This window comes from Halichoerus grypus, chromosome 7 (assembly GCF_964656455.1).
Source record: "Halichoerus grypus chromosome 7, mHalGry1.hap1.1, whole genome shotgun sequence".
Lineage (NCBI taxonomy): Eukaryota > Metazoa > Chordata > Mammalia > Carnivora > Phocidae > Halichoerus > Halichoerus grypus.
The window spans coordinates 140,813,909-140,834,077 of record NC_135718.1 but is presented as its reverse complement, the minus strand read 5'-3'; the positions used below and the strand labels follow the sequence as shown (position 1 = coordinate 140,834,077).

General features: G+C 37.0%; 1 protein-coding gene across 1 annotated transcript in view; it reads left to right on the top strand.

The window, feature by feature from the left end:
* The window catches only part of USH2A (usherin), a 687,474-nt gene that overhangs the window by 176,152 nt on the left and 491,153 nt on the right, over positions 1-20,169 (top strand). The window contains exons 16-19 of the mRNA XM_078078672.1: positions 5,741-6,235; positions 7,246-7,515; positions 9,118-9,287; positions 15,669-15,813. Of these exons, the coding sequence (XP_077934798.1) occupies positions 5,741-6,235; positions 7,246-7,515; positions 9,118-9,287; positions 15,669-15,813 (1,080 nt within the window). The remainder of the gene's footprint in view (positions 1-5,740; positions 6,236-7,245; positions 7,516-9,117; positions 9,288-15,668; positions 15,814-20,169) is intronic.

Below are 20,169 nucleotides of genomic sequence, written 5' to 3'. Positions count from 1 at the left end.
TCATTAAAAAATGCCACTCTTGGCATTTCTTGACAATCACTATAATTAATGATGTGAAAATTATCTGCATCATGGCATTTGAACAGTAAGAACAATTGGTTAATGCTGTCAGAACTTTGTATCATTCTAATAATACCCTCATGTTTATTACTCTATTTCCAGTGTGTGGATAGCATGTGTAATACGAAAAGGAAACAGAACTTATATTCAGTTGGATGAACACAAATCTTTGGGTTAAATAAAGGCATTTGGAATTATAGGTGGAGAATCATTGAACTTTTCACAGAAAATTAATAGTGTTGTCTTCTGAGAAAGTTGATCATTTGGTTGAGACTGTTATAGAATTCCTTGTTAGAATAATAACTTTTCCTAGCTTGCCTGATGTACCATCAGGACAATGGTTTCCAACCTAAGATCATGACACACTGGTGTATTATCATCTTTAAAGTTTGCAAAGTATTTGTAACTAGTAATAGCACAGAGATAATGGTGGAATAATTTTAAAGTTTCTGAATAATAAACTTTTTAAAAATAAGCAAAATTTACATCCTCATAAGCTTGTACATAACTAGCTTTCAAAAATAGGAGAGAAAGGTATAGAGGTCAAATAAGCACACTGGGAATTATACATAATCAGCTTATCTCCCCTGTAGCTCCAATCTGGTTTGCCCACAGGTGTTTTCCGTATCATGGGTGTGAAGAGAACAGTTATCATAGGAAATAGCACTCATTTGATAGTGTTGTAGTTTTAGGGAGTGGCCAATAAATCATATTATGTTTTCCTACTTGAGTTTGGAACTAAAAGGGAACTAGACCTAAGAGTCAGTAAGATGGACATGAAAAATAAAAGTCATCTTTATTACTGATAAAAGTCAGATTGGAGATTAGACCCTCTCTCCTGCATGAAGACAGACTAGAAGAGAAAAATAAATCAATGGGCTGATCTGAGCATGCTCTGTTTCCCCCTTTTCTCCCCAAATTCATGGGAAGCCATAAGTAGAGAAATAGTCCTTACATGTTTACTCTAAAAAAACCCTATCGCAGAGAAACTAGAGGATGAATACTTCTACACATGACCATTGCTTGCATAGCCTAAAGACGTTAACATAGTTTAGAGTTTTAGATGACGATACATCTTAGTGAACCCTGGGACTTCATTTCTACCTTTAATATCATTATCATTTGTTACTCTGTTCTACATCAAGGGATCGATGTAACAAGTGGTAAGATGGTTCAGCTTCTCTGAGAGAAGCAAACAGTAAATAAAGGGAAGGGATAAGAAAAAAAAAAAATGGAAGAGTTGAGGACAAGCAACTGTTTCTATAAAGCTCTTAATATTCTTTCCTAGAAAAATCAATCAGATATATATGGAAAAGTCATTCCTTCATTTATTCAGTAAAATTCTTTTCTTTTTTTTTATTATGTCATGTTAATCACCATACATTACATCATTAGTTTTTGATGTAGTGTTCCATGATTCATTGTTTGCATATAACACCCAGTGCTCCATTCAGTACGTGCCGTCTTTAATACCCATCACCAGGCTAACCCATCCCCCCAACCCCCTCCCCTCTGGAACATTTATTCAGTAAAATTTTATTCAGTGTTTACTCCAGATCAGGAACTGTATGAGTCACTAGAAACACAAAGATGGAGGGAACAGTTCTTGTTATTGAGAGGGGAGATAAAAAGAAAAAATTATAATATATATTAAATGTTGAGTTAGAGTAGACTTAGAGTATTGAGAAAGTACTGGGGGGGGAGAGGAAGCCATGCCTGGTGGCAGAGAGGAGACTGAGAATCATTGAAAGTTTCACAATAAGGAGGTGATGTGTGACCTAGATTAGCCAGGTACTGCAGTGAAGGAAGAACGATTTTCCTGGAAGAAATTGTATGTGAACAGCATGAAGGGAAGGTGTATGAGAAAATAAGGTACATTCAGCAAAGCTCAGCAGGTCCAGGTGGCTTTCATGGGTGGTATATTAGGGAAATACTGCAAACCATAGTGGGTACCAGCCGAGATCATGAATTAGTGCCGAGGCAAGAATTCTGAATGTTGTCCTGAATGTGCAGAAGTTTGTGGTAGGGGGCGCCTGGGTGGTTTAGTCGGTTAAGCGTCTGCCTTCAGCACAGGTCATGATCCCGGGGTCCTGGGATAGAGCCCTGCATGGGGCTCCCTATTCAGCGGGAAGCCTGCTTCTCCCTCTCCCTCTGCTTACTGCTCCCCCTGCTTGTGCTCTCTCTCCCTGTCAAATAAATAAATAAAATCTTAAAAAAAAAAAAAAAAGAAGTTTGTGGTAGGAGAACAATTTTTCCAAGCTCAGAGCTAAAGATAGAGATAATTCTTATCCTAACTTAGGAGTATGACCTGCTCTAGATAAGTTCTTTTAACCCAAGTCATTTTGTTGTTGTTATGATAAAATTAAGGGGAATTCTATTTACACCCTTTCAATTACTTTTATTTAGTTCATACTATATGTTGTTTATACAGTGTTTTTAACCAAATATATGCTGCCATCTGAATTCTATAATTACTCTAATTACTTACTAAATAGACTCCTCTTGTAGATTTTGATCTATCAGGATTATATTCCATTTCTCAAATGCTACAAGCATCAAGTACGTACTGAACTTCTCTTAATTATCATCAGGTTATGTATCTTCCAACTTCCAGTTTAAGCGTGTGCCATTCTCTTTGAATATTAAGCACTGATATTTATTTTTACCTTTTAGGTTTGGCTTTTGACACGTTAAATAGAATATTTTCCACCAGTTTGCAAACCTTCAATGATTTTTTCAAATGTTTTAAATATTTTAAACTGTCTCATGTGGAATACAGAAAACTTTAACTTAATAAGTATTTATTGAATTTACTATTATATGCCAGAAATGTATGTAATAGTAACTACACCCTAGCTATTATAGACAGGCAATTTCCCTTATTGTTTAATTATGATCACAATACTCTGTTATGAGCAACAAGTATGATGTTCAGGTAATACATTGAAAACCAGTGTAGTAGTCCTTTGAATAATTGATAGAATGAAACTACTTAGCAACTACTATCAATATATCAAAAGCAAATTTTTCCAATGGAGGATATCACTTTTTCCAAAGAAGCATAGTAAATGTCATTCATCAAATCTTTCTAGTGGAGGATATCACTTTTTTTAAAGAGGCATAGTAAATTTTATGTATCAGCTTTACTGATTGATTCAACAAATATTTGTTGAGCTTCTACTCTGTGCTACCAATACGGTGGCGAGTAAGGAGAACATGGTTGGTCCTGGCTTCCCAGGGTGATAAGTCTAGTGTCAAGGAAAGACAATTCATCAAACTATTAAAATACAACGTGAGAAGGGTTGTGTTAAGGGATATATATACATAAATATATATGTATGTATATTATATATACTAACATATGTGTGTGTATCTATATATCTATATATCTATATCTATCTATATCTATATCTATATACATGATACTAATGGGAGATTATGGCTAGTTTACTTTCTTCTACATCCAGGAAAACCAGAAATCTCATAATATTCTCCCACTCCTACCTCACTTAAGCATGCTCAGTACATTTTTAAAAAACTGAATACCAACTCTCCTCTGCCCTGAAACCATTTCAGTTTTGGATTGCAGGAAAGGTAAGGGATTAGGAGAATATGAATCTGGATTTTCCCAGATTACTTAGGTTCTCAGAAGGTAACTGTATCCTGGTTTGATTTTATAATAGAAAATTTCACTAATATGGGAAATAAGAATTCGATATCAATGGGAATACATTTTTGTTATTTGATACTAAGCATACTTGGAAATAAATTAATCAGTGCAGGGGCGCCTGGGTGGCTCAGTTGGTTAAGCATCTGACTTCAGTTCAGGTCATGATCCCAGGGTCCTGGGATCTAGCCCCACGTGGGGCTCCCGGCTCGGGGGGAAGCCTGCTTCTCCCTCTCCCTCTGCCCTTCCCCCTGCTCGTGCCTGCCCTCTCTCTCTCCCTCTCTCTCAAATAAATAAGTAAAATCTTTTAAAAAAGAAATTAATCAGTGCATATGGTTATTACTATTAGCATCTCCAAAGAGGAATCTCATGCTGTGTTTGTGCAATAATTTGTCTAAGTGATTTTGTTTTTGGTATAGATCTTTTTCTTATAAAAATGTTATATCCCATTAAGGAAGCTTAAAATAATTTTTTTTTTTTTTAAAGCCTCACAACTGCAGCATTCTAGTATGATGACTAAGTTCACTTTGGAAAATTTCTGGAGTAGGGGGCGCCTGGGTGGCTCAGTTGGTTAAGCGACTGCCTTCGGCTCAGGTCATGATCCTGGAGTCCCTGGATCGGGTCCCGCATCGGGCTCCCTGCTCAGCAGGGGGTCTGCTTCTCCCTCTGACCCTCCCCCCTCTCGTGTGCTCTCTCTCTCTCATTCTCTCTGTCTCAAATAAATAAATAAAATCTTTAAAAAAAAAAAAAATTTCTGGAGTAGTATATACTCCCAGTTTATTTTTCATAATAATACTCAAGTACACATGTGCTACATGGCCTTCATGACTATGTTTTTAAATAATTATGTGTTATTGGAATTCTATTAATGTATCATAGTAATATTAAAATATTGTAACCCATTAAATTCCACTTTAACTTACTTCAACATTTCCTATTATAAATAACACATCCATACTTTTATATGCTTCCTGACGAAACGTTCCCCCAAAATTGGATTAAGGGCCAAGGTCTCATAAAATATATTTTAATGTATGCTAGTATACGCTATAGGTTTATTGCCTCTCAGTTTCAGCCCTGCTCTTTACTGCCTGCTTTGTGACAGTGAAACTGGAACCTGTAAATAGCTCTCCTTGGCCAGGTGGGCCATTGTAAGGGTCACAGTCCTGCAATACACTTCCTGTCCCCTTAGAGAACAGGAAGCTCCAGGCACATGCCTAACCATGTCCACTCCCTAGCTTTTTAATCCTTTAAAAAACCCCAGACTTCTCCTGTGTCAATTCTCCACTGATGATAACAAATGTCTCCAAAATTTTGCAGTTTAAAACAACAACAAACATTTATAATTTCACAGTTTCTGCGGGTCAGAAACTCAGGAGAGGTTCCAGTCAAGACATTGGCCAGGTGACAAATGTAGCTTGTGACTGCAGTTGGACAACCCTTGGTCCAGTGCAATACTGTTTAACAAGCAAACAGGTTACATAGAAGAGACTGCTATTTCTGTTTCAGAGAAGTGCCAGGAATTTCTCTTATATCTTCTGTAAAAAAGGCAACTATATTATAGAAAGAACAAGAGTTTAAACAACCTTCTAGGGGCGCCCGGGTGGCTCAGTCGTTAAGCGTCTGCCTTCGGCTCAGGTCATGGTCCCAGGGTCCTGGGATCGAGCCCCACATCCAGCTCCCTGCTCAGCGGAGAGCCTGCTTCTCCCTTTCCCACTCCCCCTGCTTGTGTTCCCTCTCTCGCTGTCTCTCTCTCTCTCTGTCAAATAAATAAATAAAATCTTAAAAAAAACCCTTCTAAATAGTTTTCATGACAAGAGGCACTTTTCTTATGTTACACTGCACAGTAAAAACAATCAGAATTCGTTCTCAGTTTTAAATATATGAACCATTCTCTTATTCAAAAGAGCAGATTGTATAGTTTATGTGATTAAGTTATATAAATAGGAAAACAATTAGAAAGGATTCCTTACCAATTTGTGAAATGTAACTCTTTTCTTCTTTTAATTTCAGATATTCAGTACTTCTTAGATACTGACCTGTCACCATATACTTCCTATTCCTATTACATCGAGACGGCCAGTGTGCATGGTTCAACAAGGAGTGCGTCTGTCATTTATAAGACGAAACCAGGGGTCCCAGAAGGAAACTTGAGCTTAAATTATATCCTTCCTATTAGCTCAGACTCCGTGACACTTGCCTGGACTGCACCTTCAAATCATTCTGGGCCTATAGAAAAATATATTTTGTCCTGTGCTCCTTCAAGTGGCAATCAGCCATGTGTTCCTTATGAAGGTCATGAAACCTCTGCTACCATCTGGAATCTGGTTCCATTCACCAAGTACCATTTTTCTGTACAGGCATGTACTAGTGGGGGCTGTTTACACAGCTCACCCCTTACGGTGATCACAGCCCAGGCACCTCCCCGAAGGCTGGGTCCACCTGAGGTGCAGCAGATCAGTTCCACAGAACTTCATGTAGAATGGTCTCCCCCAATGGAACCAAATGGTAAGAATTCAGGGCTTAGATTTCCCTTTCTTGAGCAAAACAGGAATGAGAATCTAGGCATTTGGAATTGTGCAGTAAGAATCTGGCAACTGTATGCATTTTTGTAACTGTAGGATATAATAATTGAGAATTTCTAAAGATATCAGATACTATTTGTACTGGTTAGTAGAACAAGTATATTTCTTTAATCTAATAACAAATTCCATTCATTTAAATTGCCCCTTAAAAGGCTAATATTATCTTTGCTCTTAATGACATCTGTCACAACAAAAATGATGTTTCTAATTTGAAACTCACTTATGAAATGCATTATATTTGACTGTGTCACAAGTTAGGGCACCCATAAGCAGTAAATTTTCTCTTTTAAGCAAGGAAAGGATATAAAATAATACAAAAAATATGTATATAGGCTAGCTGACTCCATTAAGTTAATTTTTTGTCTTCATATAATTGAACCCTTGGTTATATAGGCCAGACACAAATTCATAGATTTTTAGTAATTAATATCATGTACGTACGATGGTAAAACCTTTTCTCTTAGACTTTTAAAGTTATTTAAGAAGACTAGGTAGAAATCAAGTTTAATATTCTAGTATTTATATAAACAGGGCTTGTATTAAACAGGTAATAAAATACCCATATTTCAAAGTATATAAATTGGAGGTGCAATGATCAAATCTGCCCCCCCAAATGCAATTCTTAGTAGAAATTATGATCATTCATTCTGAAAGGGATTAAATTTACCTGTAATAAGTTAAAGCTATTTTGTGTTTATGCATTCCCTTTTGATTTGTTTTTCCCATGAATATGATTTTCAGCAGTATTTCATACATTCATCTGTCCATCAGTTTGTTGTGTTTGTAAGTCCCATCATCTAGATTACTGAAGAAATGGACAGGTAATCTAGTCAGAAGAATAATGCAAAGCTGGTACTTTTTAACTGGCCTAACCCCGCCCCACCCCCAAAACTGTCTGTCTGTCTGATGAGTCCTCCTGGTTCACTTTTCTAGGAATAATTATAAGATATGAACTCTACATGAGAAGAATGAAATCTGATGGAGAAACCACATCAGCAGGAAGTCGAGTTTTTCAGAGCAGTGGCTGGCTCAGTCCTCACCCACTTGCAGAATCAGCCAACGAAAATGCATTAAAACCTCCTCAAACAGCCACAACCATCACTGCCTTGGAACCATACACCAAGTATGAGTTTCGAGTCTTAGCTGTGAACATGGCTGGCAGTGTGTCTTCTGCCTGGACTTCAGAAAGAACGGGAGAATCAGGTGAAGAAAAATGCTTTGAACTCTACTTTGAAGATTCCCAAATGAAAATACTGCCCCAAGTGAAAGTCAACAGAACTAAAGTACCTTTTGAAAAGCAATTATAAATTTATATAGGCCAAGGAAAAATTTAACATATCGGTTGGTTATGTAAATATCTCAAGGTCACAAAGCACTTGCAGTAAGTTTTAGGGAAAAAAATGCTTGAGCTATTACTTCAAGGGGGAAAAATAACTTAACTATAGTTACAGTCTTTGGGGAATGTTTGCCAATAATAGTAATTGGTTTCCATTCCTGAAGTGGGTTGGCCGTATGTCCTATCTTGCTCCAAATTCAGCACAGTTTATGTTCAATGAAAGAGATAACTGTACCAATTTCACAAATCTCATTTTGTTTTTATTTCTCTCTCCAAAGCAAATAGTATAGGTACTAGATGATACCTAATGATAGAATCCTGGATATCAATATCTGTAATTCACAAGTGTGCTTATAAGCAGTTGGCAATATGGTAAGGAAGGAGAGTAAAATTTTTAATTTTCTTAAGATATCTTCACTACAGCAAGTGAGATATTTTTAACCCCCCCTCACTCTTTACATTAAAAACACTTCAAATATCATGAGCCTTTAACCAAAAAAAGACACTTTTGTTCTGCTTTGAATCTATGGATATTCAAAGAAACCCAAGTCCTGATTTAAATTGCATCTGTTAGGACTGTGGGAGGATAAGGGTAGCTTTAGGTTGATGTCCAAGGGAATCATTTCATGAATAAAATGTGCATTGTGCTTGAGCATCTCTTAATGACTACCAGCCATCTTGGACAAATAATAGTGCCATGATAGCACAAGTGATGAGCCATGGCATTCTGGAAGGGGAAAATCAAGGTCAGAAATGAAAAGTAATGGGTGAAACTGCAATACTGGACCCTCATAATCTTATGGGTCACTGGCTACTGAACGTGTGATGAGGTCCCTTGATAATACACCTTTGGTTAGCACATTTAAAATCCATATTAAGATCTCAAGGATGGCAGGGGGAGAATGTATGCGTGTATGTACTCTGAACATTTCAATCAAGATTTATTGAAAACTTTAAAAATTTCTTTGGGGTTATTTAGAACATTTTAGATTTACCTCTTTCCGAGGAGTAATATTCTCCAAGCTCTATCAGTGTGGCTCAGTGAAATACATCTGTACATCAGAAATCCAATATGTCACTATGCATTGTTCTGGACTTCGCGGACTAAGATTCCTTTTTGATGACTTCTCCTTTCAAATGCTTCATAAGACCTGTGGTTTCCAACCCCAAATAATCTACTAGTTATCTTGGTGAACATAAGCAAATTCTTAAATGATGTTTCTTTTGTAAATGGAAAATATCTTTGCTGGGAATATAAGGGTGGAGAACAGCCTTGCAGAGAACAACAACAACAACAACAACAACAAAAGGCAAGTAGCTTTTCTAAGCACCAGTATATCCTTTGATGTTTAGAAATCGGATTATGTAAGGAACAGGGTTATGTGAGAAACTAGAATAGGTGTATGAATTCCGCCTGGAAACCTGGAGGTCCAGCATTCATTGTCTGCTTGTGTTATCATCATTGGCAGCGCCTGCATTCATGACCCCTCCTTCCGTCTTCCCGCTCTCACCGCACTCCCTCCATGTGTCCTGGGAGAAGCCAGCAGAGAATGTAACAAGAGGAGAAGTTGTGGGGTATAAGATCAATATGGTTTCTGAAAAGTCACCTCAGCCATCTCTTCCAGCTGCGTTGTCACAGGTATTAGTATTTTAGAGTTGAATTGTCTTCTTTTTGACATTTTCTGATTTTGCAGAACTCTATGACCAAATTCTCCCTTATATATTCCTTACCTGTGGTGTTTGTTTCTTAATATAAAACCATGCATACGAGGCACTGTATATTTCTATCACTTATTTTTCTAACAAAAACATGTATTAAAACAAAATAGGTATGATTTTGTTTATAAAATATGCTTTCTACACTTAACATCTATCCTTAAATATCTTGTGAGGAGCTGACTTTCAGTAGCTGTGCACTGTCATGTTATTTGGGCATACAGTAATGTATTCAACCAACCCACAGTCAGTTGGTATTTATATTGTGTTAATTCTTTTGGAAATATAAGTAACGTCTTCTATGGACATTTTGCATATTTCTGTTTCCTAAGAGAAGAGAGTTCTGAGGAATGATTTTATCACAGCTTATAGCAAAGGTTAACATGGTCAAGGTTTGGGATATACAGTGACATATTGCCTTCTAGTAATGAGAATAATAATCATAGCTAACTTATAAAGGCTTTATTGTGTACATGGGCTAAGTCATTTGATATGTATATAATAATCCTGGAAGGGGAGAGGCTCTTGTTTCCCTCTAATTTATGGTGTGGTCAATGTACTCCATTAGCCTATTTTACCAGCATGAGGGTGGCCAATGACAGAGGTGGCTGATGTTAACTGGACAAGTCACTCTGTGTACTTGGCTGTTTAGCACCTCTTTTGAGGAAGATGCTCTTTGGTGGGCATTAGCACGATATAAAGAGATCCTCACACATAAGCATCTCTCCCATGGGCCTATCCACATTCTTCTTTCCCACACTTCCTGGTTCCTGATCTTCCAGGCTTTTTTTTTTTCCATGCCCATGCCCAATACATTCAGGTCACTGCCATATAGTTCAGATGTGTTCTGCCTTTGGACTCTTCCCTTTCCACACAAAATGGATGGCCAAGTGCACTGCCTGAAGTTCTGCCCATTGAGCAGATTTCTTCTTACTGCTGGTTTTTAGGGCCATTCTTGAATGGGGTTATAGAGCATCCATCACCCATTTTTGACTTGCAACCACGTACTAAGACAGCCCATCTGTGAACCCAACCACATTTTTCTACTCTGTCAGCTCTTGAGGAACGTCCAAGAAGTCATAGGTATGAGCTGAGATTGAGCCATCAGTGTACAAATGGTAGATGACATGGGGTCCAGACAACCTGCTTGCACAGCATATTATTCCTGGCTCTGCTTATGCCTGTTACCAGATATCCCCTTCCATTTTACGATGAATTTCTGTTGGACCAACTTGGCCTTAAGACATAGCCTGTCTGACAGAACTCAGCTCATGAGGGGTAGCTCTGGCTACATGACCATTTGATGTTGATAGTCAGATTCTCTGCTTTGACCAAGGCCCACTAGCATGCTAGGGGCTGTCTAGCAGATGGTGTTTAATTTCCATTGTGTGATATGACCTTGCTCCACATCCCGTAAGTGTACCTTGTGACTCTCTTACTGAGGGCTTGCCATAAATGTCTCACATAGCACAGGATCTGATAGGCTTTATGTCCCAAGTAGCTTGGCTGCTTGCAACACAGCCTTGACCTGCTGAAGAATCCTCTCCAGCCCTAGGGCACACTCAGAGCTGGCAGTACTCCATAGTATTCAGTAACTTGGTCAGAATAGTATTCCCAGATGTGGAATATACTCTCTTCAGAATGTAAGAAGGCCTGCCAGACATTCTGTTTCTTTCCTCCTAGTGGTAAGGACAAGATGCAATAATTTGACCTTTACTTTGGAAGGGATGTCCTAGCATGTCTTAGGCTACTGGACCCCTAAAAATTTTACTGATGTGGCAGACCCTTAATTTTAAAAAAAAACTTGATCTCTCATTCTTTGGAGCATATAATACTTACCAAGACCTCTGTATATCTGCATGTCTTGCTTCTCTGATTCATTTAATAGGATGTTATTAATTTGGAGAACCAATACTGCCAAGGCAGTTTTCACAGTTTGCCTTGAATTGATGACCTTCAGATCTTGTCTTTCTTCAATGCATTAATAGCACCCAGCAAGAGCTACTTGATTCCACAGTCCTAATAATTACTACATTCCCCAAAGTAGTCCATGTAATTTCCAGTTCCACCAAACCAGTGAACTTCCTTCTACTGGTAAATCATCCAGTTCACCACCTATGAGTTTAAGAATTGCACCACTAGTGTATGCTAGGGGCCATCAGTACTCCACCCACTACCTGTGATGAGGTTCTCTTTGGCAACCAGCTGGTTGGTGATCCAACTCCAAAACATCATTTTAGAGTCTCCTTCCTAGGGCACTCCTGTTGTCACTTAGGTCAGGTTCTCTGGGAAACAGATGCTGTGGAGAGGATTGAGTACACGTTTATTGAGGAGTGCTCTCAGAAACAACACACGGAAAGTAGTAAGAGTTGCAGGGTTGAGCAGAATAAGAAGCTGAATTGTGATGCAGTAACAAAAGGGTCTAAGCTGATCCTGTGGGTAGTTCTGGAGCTGAAATGACCCTATCAGGTTGTCCTAAAGAAGTCAAGGAGCCAGACCTTTGTACCCCATTGTGTTAGTTTCCTGGGACTGCAATAACAAATTAACCATAAACTAAGTGATGTAAAACAACAGAAATTTATTTTTTTAATGGAGGGCCAGAGTCTGAAATCAAAGTGTTGGCAGGGCCATTTTCCCTCTGAAAGCTGTCCAGGAGATTCCTTCCTTGCCTCTTTCAGCTTCTGGTAGCTCCTTGCGTTCCTTGGTTTGTGGCAGCATAACTCCAGTCTCTGCCTGTCTTCACATGGCCTTCTTCTCTGTGTTGCTGTCTCTTTGTATCTGTGTATCCCTCTCCTTTCTTCTATAAATATATCCCTTGTACTTAAGACCCAGCTTAAATCCATGATGGTTTAATTAATTATATCTGCAAAGACCCAGTTTCCAAATAAGATCACTTTCTGAGGTACTAGGCAAACAAGGATTTTTGAGAGACCGTCTTCAACCCATTCCCAATAGGTTTGCCAATATTTCTGAGCCTTTGCAGTAGACAGAGCATGTTTACAACACAAAGCTAGAAGAAGAACCAATAAATAATTTATGATTCCTTGTTTTACTTTTTCATTAGTCTGGAAATAAGTGCTGACTAATTTGCCTCTGTCTCAGGTGATAAACACAGAGGTAGCCTTACACATATCTTGTAACTGAAATGATTTAGTCTACCAGTCCAGTGTATCATAAAATTTAAGGTAAATTTACAGCTGTAACTGCTTTGTTTGGTCCTTAATGTTATACTGTATTTATCATTGTTGTCTTGTTGTTTTTGCTATGCTTTTGCTTTGTAAACTATTCTTTCTCCGTAAAACATAGCTTCAGAGCAACTATTACTTGCAGTATGGTATTCTAGTCTAAGAAACAAAAATAAGAAAAAAACATAGTTCCTAAAAATATAGCCTTAGAAGTCAACTTGTTTGTTCATATTCCACTTCTGCCAATTGCTAGCCTTCCACACATCTCTGCACTTCAGGTTTTACTCATCTGTAAAATAGGAAAACAATTTCTGCTTATCTACATGATTTTTGTGGAGTTTCAAGTGCTTGACAAATATTAGGTCCTACTAGTGATTATTATTAATGGGATAGGACTACATTAAACTTTTAAAAAGGTAATTTTATCATTCAGTGGAGCAGGAAAATATTTCTTTTTTATTAGTGACAAAAATTATGTATATGCATCTTTTTTGTTGAAAAGTCTTTCTTTGTGGCTGAGTTGAAATAAGGATATAGATATGCCACTTTATTCTCTTACGCTTTCTCTCCCTACAAATATCTATCTACCTAATCATATATTCAAGAAAGTGAAATCAAGAGTGGCAAAGTCAAAATCTTCACCTTCTCAATAATTAAATTTGTATCCACACTGGCCTGAGTGTATCTTGTGATAAGCTCGATAAAAAAGTAGCCAAAATTTCTAGGGAAAGCCTACTGTAAATAATTGTTACAGAAACATTGACTAAGAATGTGGCAAGGAAATATATAGAAGTGGTGATATTATCAGCGTAGGATTTCAAGCTTCTACAGAATTCTCTTCACTTCCTTAAAGATTTATCCCAAAGAAAACTTTCAATTAAATTGCTCCTTTAAGTCTTATAAAATGACTATATATATGATAAAGACAAAGTTTATCTGCGTGATTATTTTATGTGCCCCAAGCTTTAAGGTAAATGTCTTTTTAAAATCATGTAATTTATAATAACTATCTATAGAGAAGTAAAAGTCCATCAAAATTAGTATTAATCTATATTTTCTATTTCTTGTTATATTTCATCTTGTATTCTTGCTCCACAGAATAGTTTGCTCAAAAAATGATGCAACATCCTAAATGAAATAGGAAATACTTCATTTTTAAATTTTTTAAAAAAAAATTTGAGTATAGTTGATACAATATTAAATTAGTTTCAGGTGTACAACATAGTGATTCAACTTCTGTATATGTTATGCTATGTTCACCATAAATGTAGCTCCCATCTGTCACCACACAATGCTGTTACAATAACATTAATCATATTCCCTATGCTGTGCCTTTTTATTCCCATGACTTATTGATTCCATAACTGGGAAACCTGTGTCTCCCACTGTCCTTCACCTATTTTGTCCATCCTCTCCACACCTTCCCTCTGGCAACCGTCAGTTTGTTCTCCATATTTGCAGGTCTGATTTTGCTTTTTGTTTGTTTATTCATGTGTTTTGTTTTTTAGATTCCACATATGAGTGAAATCCTATGGTATTTGTCTTTATCAGTTTGACTTATTTTACTTAGCATAAGATCCTCTAGGTCCATCCATGTTGTCGTAAATGGCATGATCTCAACCCTTTTTATGACTGCATAATATTCCGCTGTATATTTTTACCACATTTTCCTTAAAATAAGAAACACTTTATTATATTTTATCTGGAGAACAATTCCATTTTCTAAAAGTCTACATTAATCCTACCAGATTGTTCTAAATGGGATAAATTGTATAGCAATATTCAGTAAATTTTACTCATTTCAATGTTTTACTTTTCTTAGAAAATCTTAAATCACATTGCACAGAACAGAAAATTTTATATCCTCAATCCCTCAATAACAACTTCAGAATTAGAAACATAAAGGACTTATAATCTGGTGTTTGATGTTTTTCTGATTTCTAAATGTAATTGTGAGGAAATAGTACCAAAGTTTTAAATTATTCCTAGATTTTTAGAATCTTTGAAATTACTTTATTTCTGAAAATTGTTTTATATATGATATTGTTTATATTCTATTCACACTGCTTTCTAGAACTACTCATTTAGTTCATGAAATTTTAAAGTCAATACCCAGGCAAATATTCCGAATGAATTTTATCTTACTTCTACAGTGAAAATATCTAGACAATTACTTCAAATGGTACTAAACTTTACAGTTACCTGCATTTATATTTATGGAAGATTATTTGATATGAATGTATACCAACATCCCTCAGAAAAAAAGTTTTATACTAATGCTTGGTGTCATACTCTTTGTTTTAATGACTTTTTTTTCTGAATATAATTTCCAGTGCTTTTTGTATCTATAAACTAAGTAAACTTATGTGGTTGCTTTTGATCATTTCTAGTTGTAATGATGGGACCAATGCTCAGTGATAGTCGTTTAATTATTTGTTTATGGACTATGGAGTTCCTCTCAGTCTCCTTTGCTCAAATCTGCTATTTTCATTTGAAATTGTGTGATAAAGACAATATTTCAAAAAATGTAACTGTTTGATCTAATCTGCATATGCTTATTTGTATAAGAAAGATAATTGAGAATTGACCTCATGTGGATGCTCAGTAATGTGTTTACTTGTTTTCCTTTTTCTCTTGTGGCTTTTTTTTTTTCTTTCAAGAAAATGATGGAATCGATTTAAAATAGTGACATTTTTCTGTACTGGCTCCATCAAATAATGTGTGGGCATTACTACATGGGGTTAGTTTTGGCCAAGCCCCATGGTTTTATTTGGACTTTTTCATGATAACAATGACAATGTCACCATCCTTTATCTCTACCATTGGTGACAATAACCATACCACCATGCTGCTTTATGAGGCAATAACTTGGTTTCCTCATTTATCCACTCAGGAACTGGATTATTACCTCATAAAACAGTGTGATTGTACAATTATCAATTAAATCCTAGCTTGTTGAGACTCTTCAAAAAAAATCCCTTTCCTAATAGTGGTTGGCAATAATTCCTCTGTCTGAATTCATAGAACATGATTGGATTCATGGATTCTTGACTGCCAAGGTTATATTTCTCACACTGTTTATCTATTATCTGATTTTTTTTTTTTTTTTTGCCTTGAAGGTGTTGTACACTGCTAAATCCCAAGAACTGTCTTACATTGTAAAAGAACTAAAACCTTATAGGATATACAACTTTACTATTTCTCTCTGCAACTCAATTGGTTGTGTAACCAGTGCGTCAGGAACAGGACAGACATTAGCAGCAGGTAAGCAAGTTTTAATGGACACGAAAAATATATTGTGTCTTTATAAACAAACACCTATAAAGCTCAATACCTTCTCTAGTTTGGACTTAATACTTGTCTTTTCTGGTTTCTCCTGCTCCCCAATCACTAACTCTGATTGCTACCTATATTGACATTTTTAAACAAACAAAAAATAAGTAAATGAGCTGAGGTTTAAGAGGTCCATGGGAGCCCTGAGTTGCACCTGTGCCGTAATAAGAAATATAATTAGATGCAGAGCAACTCCAGGGCTCAACAACCACCCTCGGTCCTAGTGATGTTCTGACAGTTAGAAGTGCCCAGGTGGCTTCTTATGAGGCTCAGGATGCTTCTTCCTGACCCTTTTTGTGGGGTTTGGATCTACTCACGCCTGCCCTGTGGGGTTAAAGGTAGACATCCGGGAATTACTGGGTTGCCCTGGTGTTATATTTTGCCTTTATTGGCTGGGCAGTAGTGTAATTATTAATAATTTTGTTATTAATAAGAAGCTCCTAAGTCTGTGAAATTCAAATAAAAGACTGGTGATCAAGTAAGATCTTAGTAGGAAATGGTTTGTATAAATTTTTGGCTTGCTTTACTTAGAGCAAAATAGATTCATACGAACTTGATTACATGTATCACTAACACCTACATAACTCAGTTACTCTGCAGTTAGTATATTTTCAAATCAGTTTTTCTGTCTGCAATCAAGGAAGGCTTGGTCCTCCTTAAGAAAATGTCCAGATGTGAGAAGGTTAAGAGACTCCTAGATGAATGACAGATATTATGCAAACATATTTAGCTATAAAAATATTCCCTGTGCCTTTTCCCTAACTGTATTCAGGTCCAATTCTATTGTTTTGTTTTGCCTTGCTTTAGTTCTGGAAAAACTTGTTTGGCTCAAATGACTTTATCCAAGTAATTTTGTTTCTTCAAATTTTCCATCAATGAGAACGACTCCCCAATTCTAAGGAACTATGTTTTATTACCTCTACAACTGAACCCTTTGTGTTTTTATATATTTATATGTATTTCATATGTATGCATACATTTATGGCATACCTAGATTGTATAAAATACCACTCTCCTATAACACTGTTTATTTATTTATTTTTGTATATTAGATTATTAGAGGGTTACTGAATATGGATAACAGAGGCAGGCTCCCTGTGTCCTTCTGGAAAAATGATATAGTTTGGGGCTAGAGAACAAAGAAGAGGAATCTGTCTTGCAGGCTGGAGAAAAGTAAAAATAGAAACAACACAAGTTGAAAACTGGCCTGAGTTATAGTAGAGAATAGAGGTATCCCAATCATGTGAGTGAGCGGAACTGAAATCATGACTTCCCAGGGTTGTAAAACACTTAAAAGTCATCTAGTGTGGGGCGCCTGGGTGGCTCAGTTGGTTGAGCGTGGGACTCTTGATCTCGGCTTGGGTTGTGATCTTGGGGTCATGGGATCGATCCCTGGGTTGGGCTCTGCTCTCAGCGCAGTCTGCTTGTCCCTCTCCCTCTGTTCCTCCCTCCACTCTCTCTTTCTCTCTCAAGTATATAAATAATAAAATCTTCAAAACAAGAGTCATCTAGTGCAACTTTCTAGACAATAATAGGATATTCTATGTAACATTCTCCCCAAGTGTTTATCCAACTCATGTTTGATGCCTTTAGCGGTAGGGGAGCTCCCAATTCTCAGGCAAATCCAAGTTTAGAGACCTCTTTCAAATGGTGATTTCTTACATTGATCCAGAATATCTCTCTGCGGCTTCTATTCAACAGTCTCCTTCTACTCCCTTGGGGGCTGTCCTTAGTCTAATTCCTCTTCCTCATGACATCACTTCCAATAACATTTTCAATAGCAAGCCTTCCCTCAAGTCTCTCTCCCATGCCGCATCCCACAGCACCTCCCATCTGTATCTCACATGCCAGTTTCTACTGCTAGTACAGGTACTCTCTTAGAGATGAGACTCAGTCTGTCTTTTCATGGAAACAAACTAACGAGATTAGATGGACCCTGGGGATGGGAAGAGAAAAGCAGGACAAATGTCTGTGAAACAGATCCTTCCTGGTCAACACACCAGTGATAACAAGTGTGTTAACAACATCCACCTTGGTTGTAGTCATTGGTTTCTGGGGCATGGAAGAAGTCACAGCTGAGTGCTCTGTGCAGCTCCCATTTTAGCTACTCGTGAGGATACTGAAGACCACTCCTGTCTGCTGGAGAAGTAGTGAAATGAAACTAATCTAAGTCCTCTGAATTCTGCCTCTTTATCCTTGAAAGATAGAACTTGGAAACTTCTCATATTCTCTGAAAGCCATGAGATGCACAAATTAATCGACTTTTAAAAATAAGAACTTATTCATGTGTTTAGGGGAAGATGCCAGGGTTTAAATTTGGGGCTCTGCCATCTACTAGCTGTATGACCTTAAGTAAACTACGGGACTTCTCTGGCTCAATTTTCCAATTTAAAACTAAGGATAACCTATTTTACAGGGTTCATGAGGATTAAGAAAGTTAAGCAGTGCCCAGCACAGAGTAAATCCTCATTAGAAACTGTTATTTTTATCATGATTATTCTCACTCTGTCACAATGTAAATGTTATAAAATTTCTAATATTATCAAAATCTAAAAGGTTATTTTACAACTTTGCTTCCATAACACTATTATAACACAAATGAAACAGTGCAGAGTCCCGAAACTAAGGAGTATATTACAAAAATAAACTGTAGGAGTGCTAAAGTCTAAAAGCATTATTTTTCAGTTCTGTAAGGACATGCCATTCAGAATTATGACAAGCATTTCAAAATTTTGCTCAAAAACTACAGATTTCAAATTTGTTGTTTGCAGTATACAGTTAATAATGTGCCATAATCATATAGTTACTGTATTTTGTTGTGAATGCTCAATTCCGTAAGCATCTAATAAGGGCTTATCTATTTAGGGCACTATGGGGGATTCAAAGATAATTCAAAGACACCTTAATGGTGCCTGCATGAAGATGCTGACATACAACAGGTAGGGTTAACACCTGGAGGCATTGGATAAAGGACAAAAGAAAGCTATGGGAACATAGAATATGGGATATTTGATTTGGGAGATGAAATGGCATTTGAGGTGAACTCTAAAGGCTTGGTTAGGATTTGGGTAGGTATTTACTGGACACATGCCATCCTGGTCACTATTTTAGAGACTAGCACTGTTCCAGGAACCTATGGGATGAAAACTGGGGTTTATGAAGATTTCTCTGGCAGTAGCATGTAGAATAGACTAGAAGAGAGTGTGCAAATAGAGTCTGGTAGACTTTTCTAAGAGGCAGTGAGGGAGTAAATCAGATGAATAGAAGTAAAGATTGAAGGAAGGGAATGCAGGTGGACCAAGGAAGAGAAACCCACAGGTTAAGAAGAAGGAAGAATTGAAGATGACAGTAAATATTGCAGACCATGGTGATGCCGTTAAAGATAATGAGAAAGATGAAGAAAGAGCACATGGGAGAAATAAACCCATGAGTTTAAGTTTGCTTTGTTAGAGACACATCCATGATGATTATAAGGAGCCTGCAGCAGAAAATGCAAATCTGGGGCTTAACAATGATATGGACTTTGTAATTATTGCATATAGATAAAGCTAAAACTGTGGATGGTAATGAATTAGTGAAAGCAGAGAAAATACAAATTAAAAGTTCAGATCTTAGTGAATGCTCATATTTTGGGAGAAAGAGAAAGGAGAAGTAAAGTAGAGAAATGGTCAGAATTTGAGGGAGCAGTGTTAGAAAAGTTAAGGGAAGAGAATTCTAGAAGGATCTAGAATTCTGTAGTATCATGTGCTCTAGGCAAAGCAAGAAGAATGTGATCTACAAGGAAGGTGGCACTGGTGGCCCTTTGGGGAGAACTCTATTTAGTGTGGTTGAAGCAGAAGCTGGAATGTGAAGGACTGAGCATTTGCAGGAGAAGATGTAATGGTAAATTTAAAATGTTCTAAATGTGTACATTTAAATGTGTAAATTTAAAATTGTTTTTTGTTCTTTGCCAAAATTTTCCTTCTACCTAACTTCCCTTAAAAGGAATACATTAACTTTTTTTTATTATGTTATGTTGATCACCATACATTACATCATTAGTTTTTGATGTAGTGTTCCATGATTCATCGTTTGCATATAACACCCAGTGCTCCATGCAGAACATGCCCTCTTTAATACCCATCACCGGGCTAACCCATCCCCTCAACCCCCTCCCCTCTAGAACCCTCAGTTTGTTTCTTAGAGGAGTCCATAGTCTTTTGTTTCTGTGTAAAATGCTTTCATTTCTGAAGGAAAAGTTATTTTAGTGTTCTCCTGGGAAAATGTTTATTTCTTAATCCTGTAATA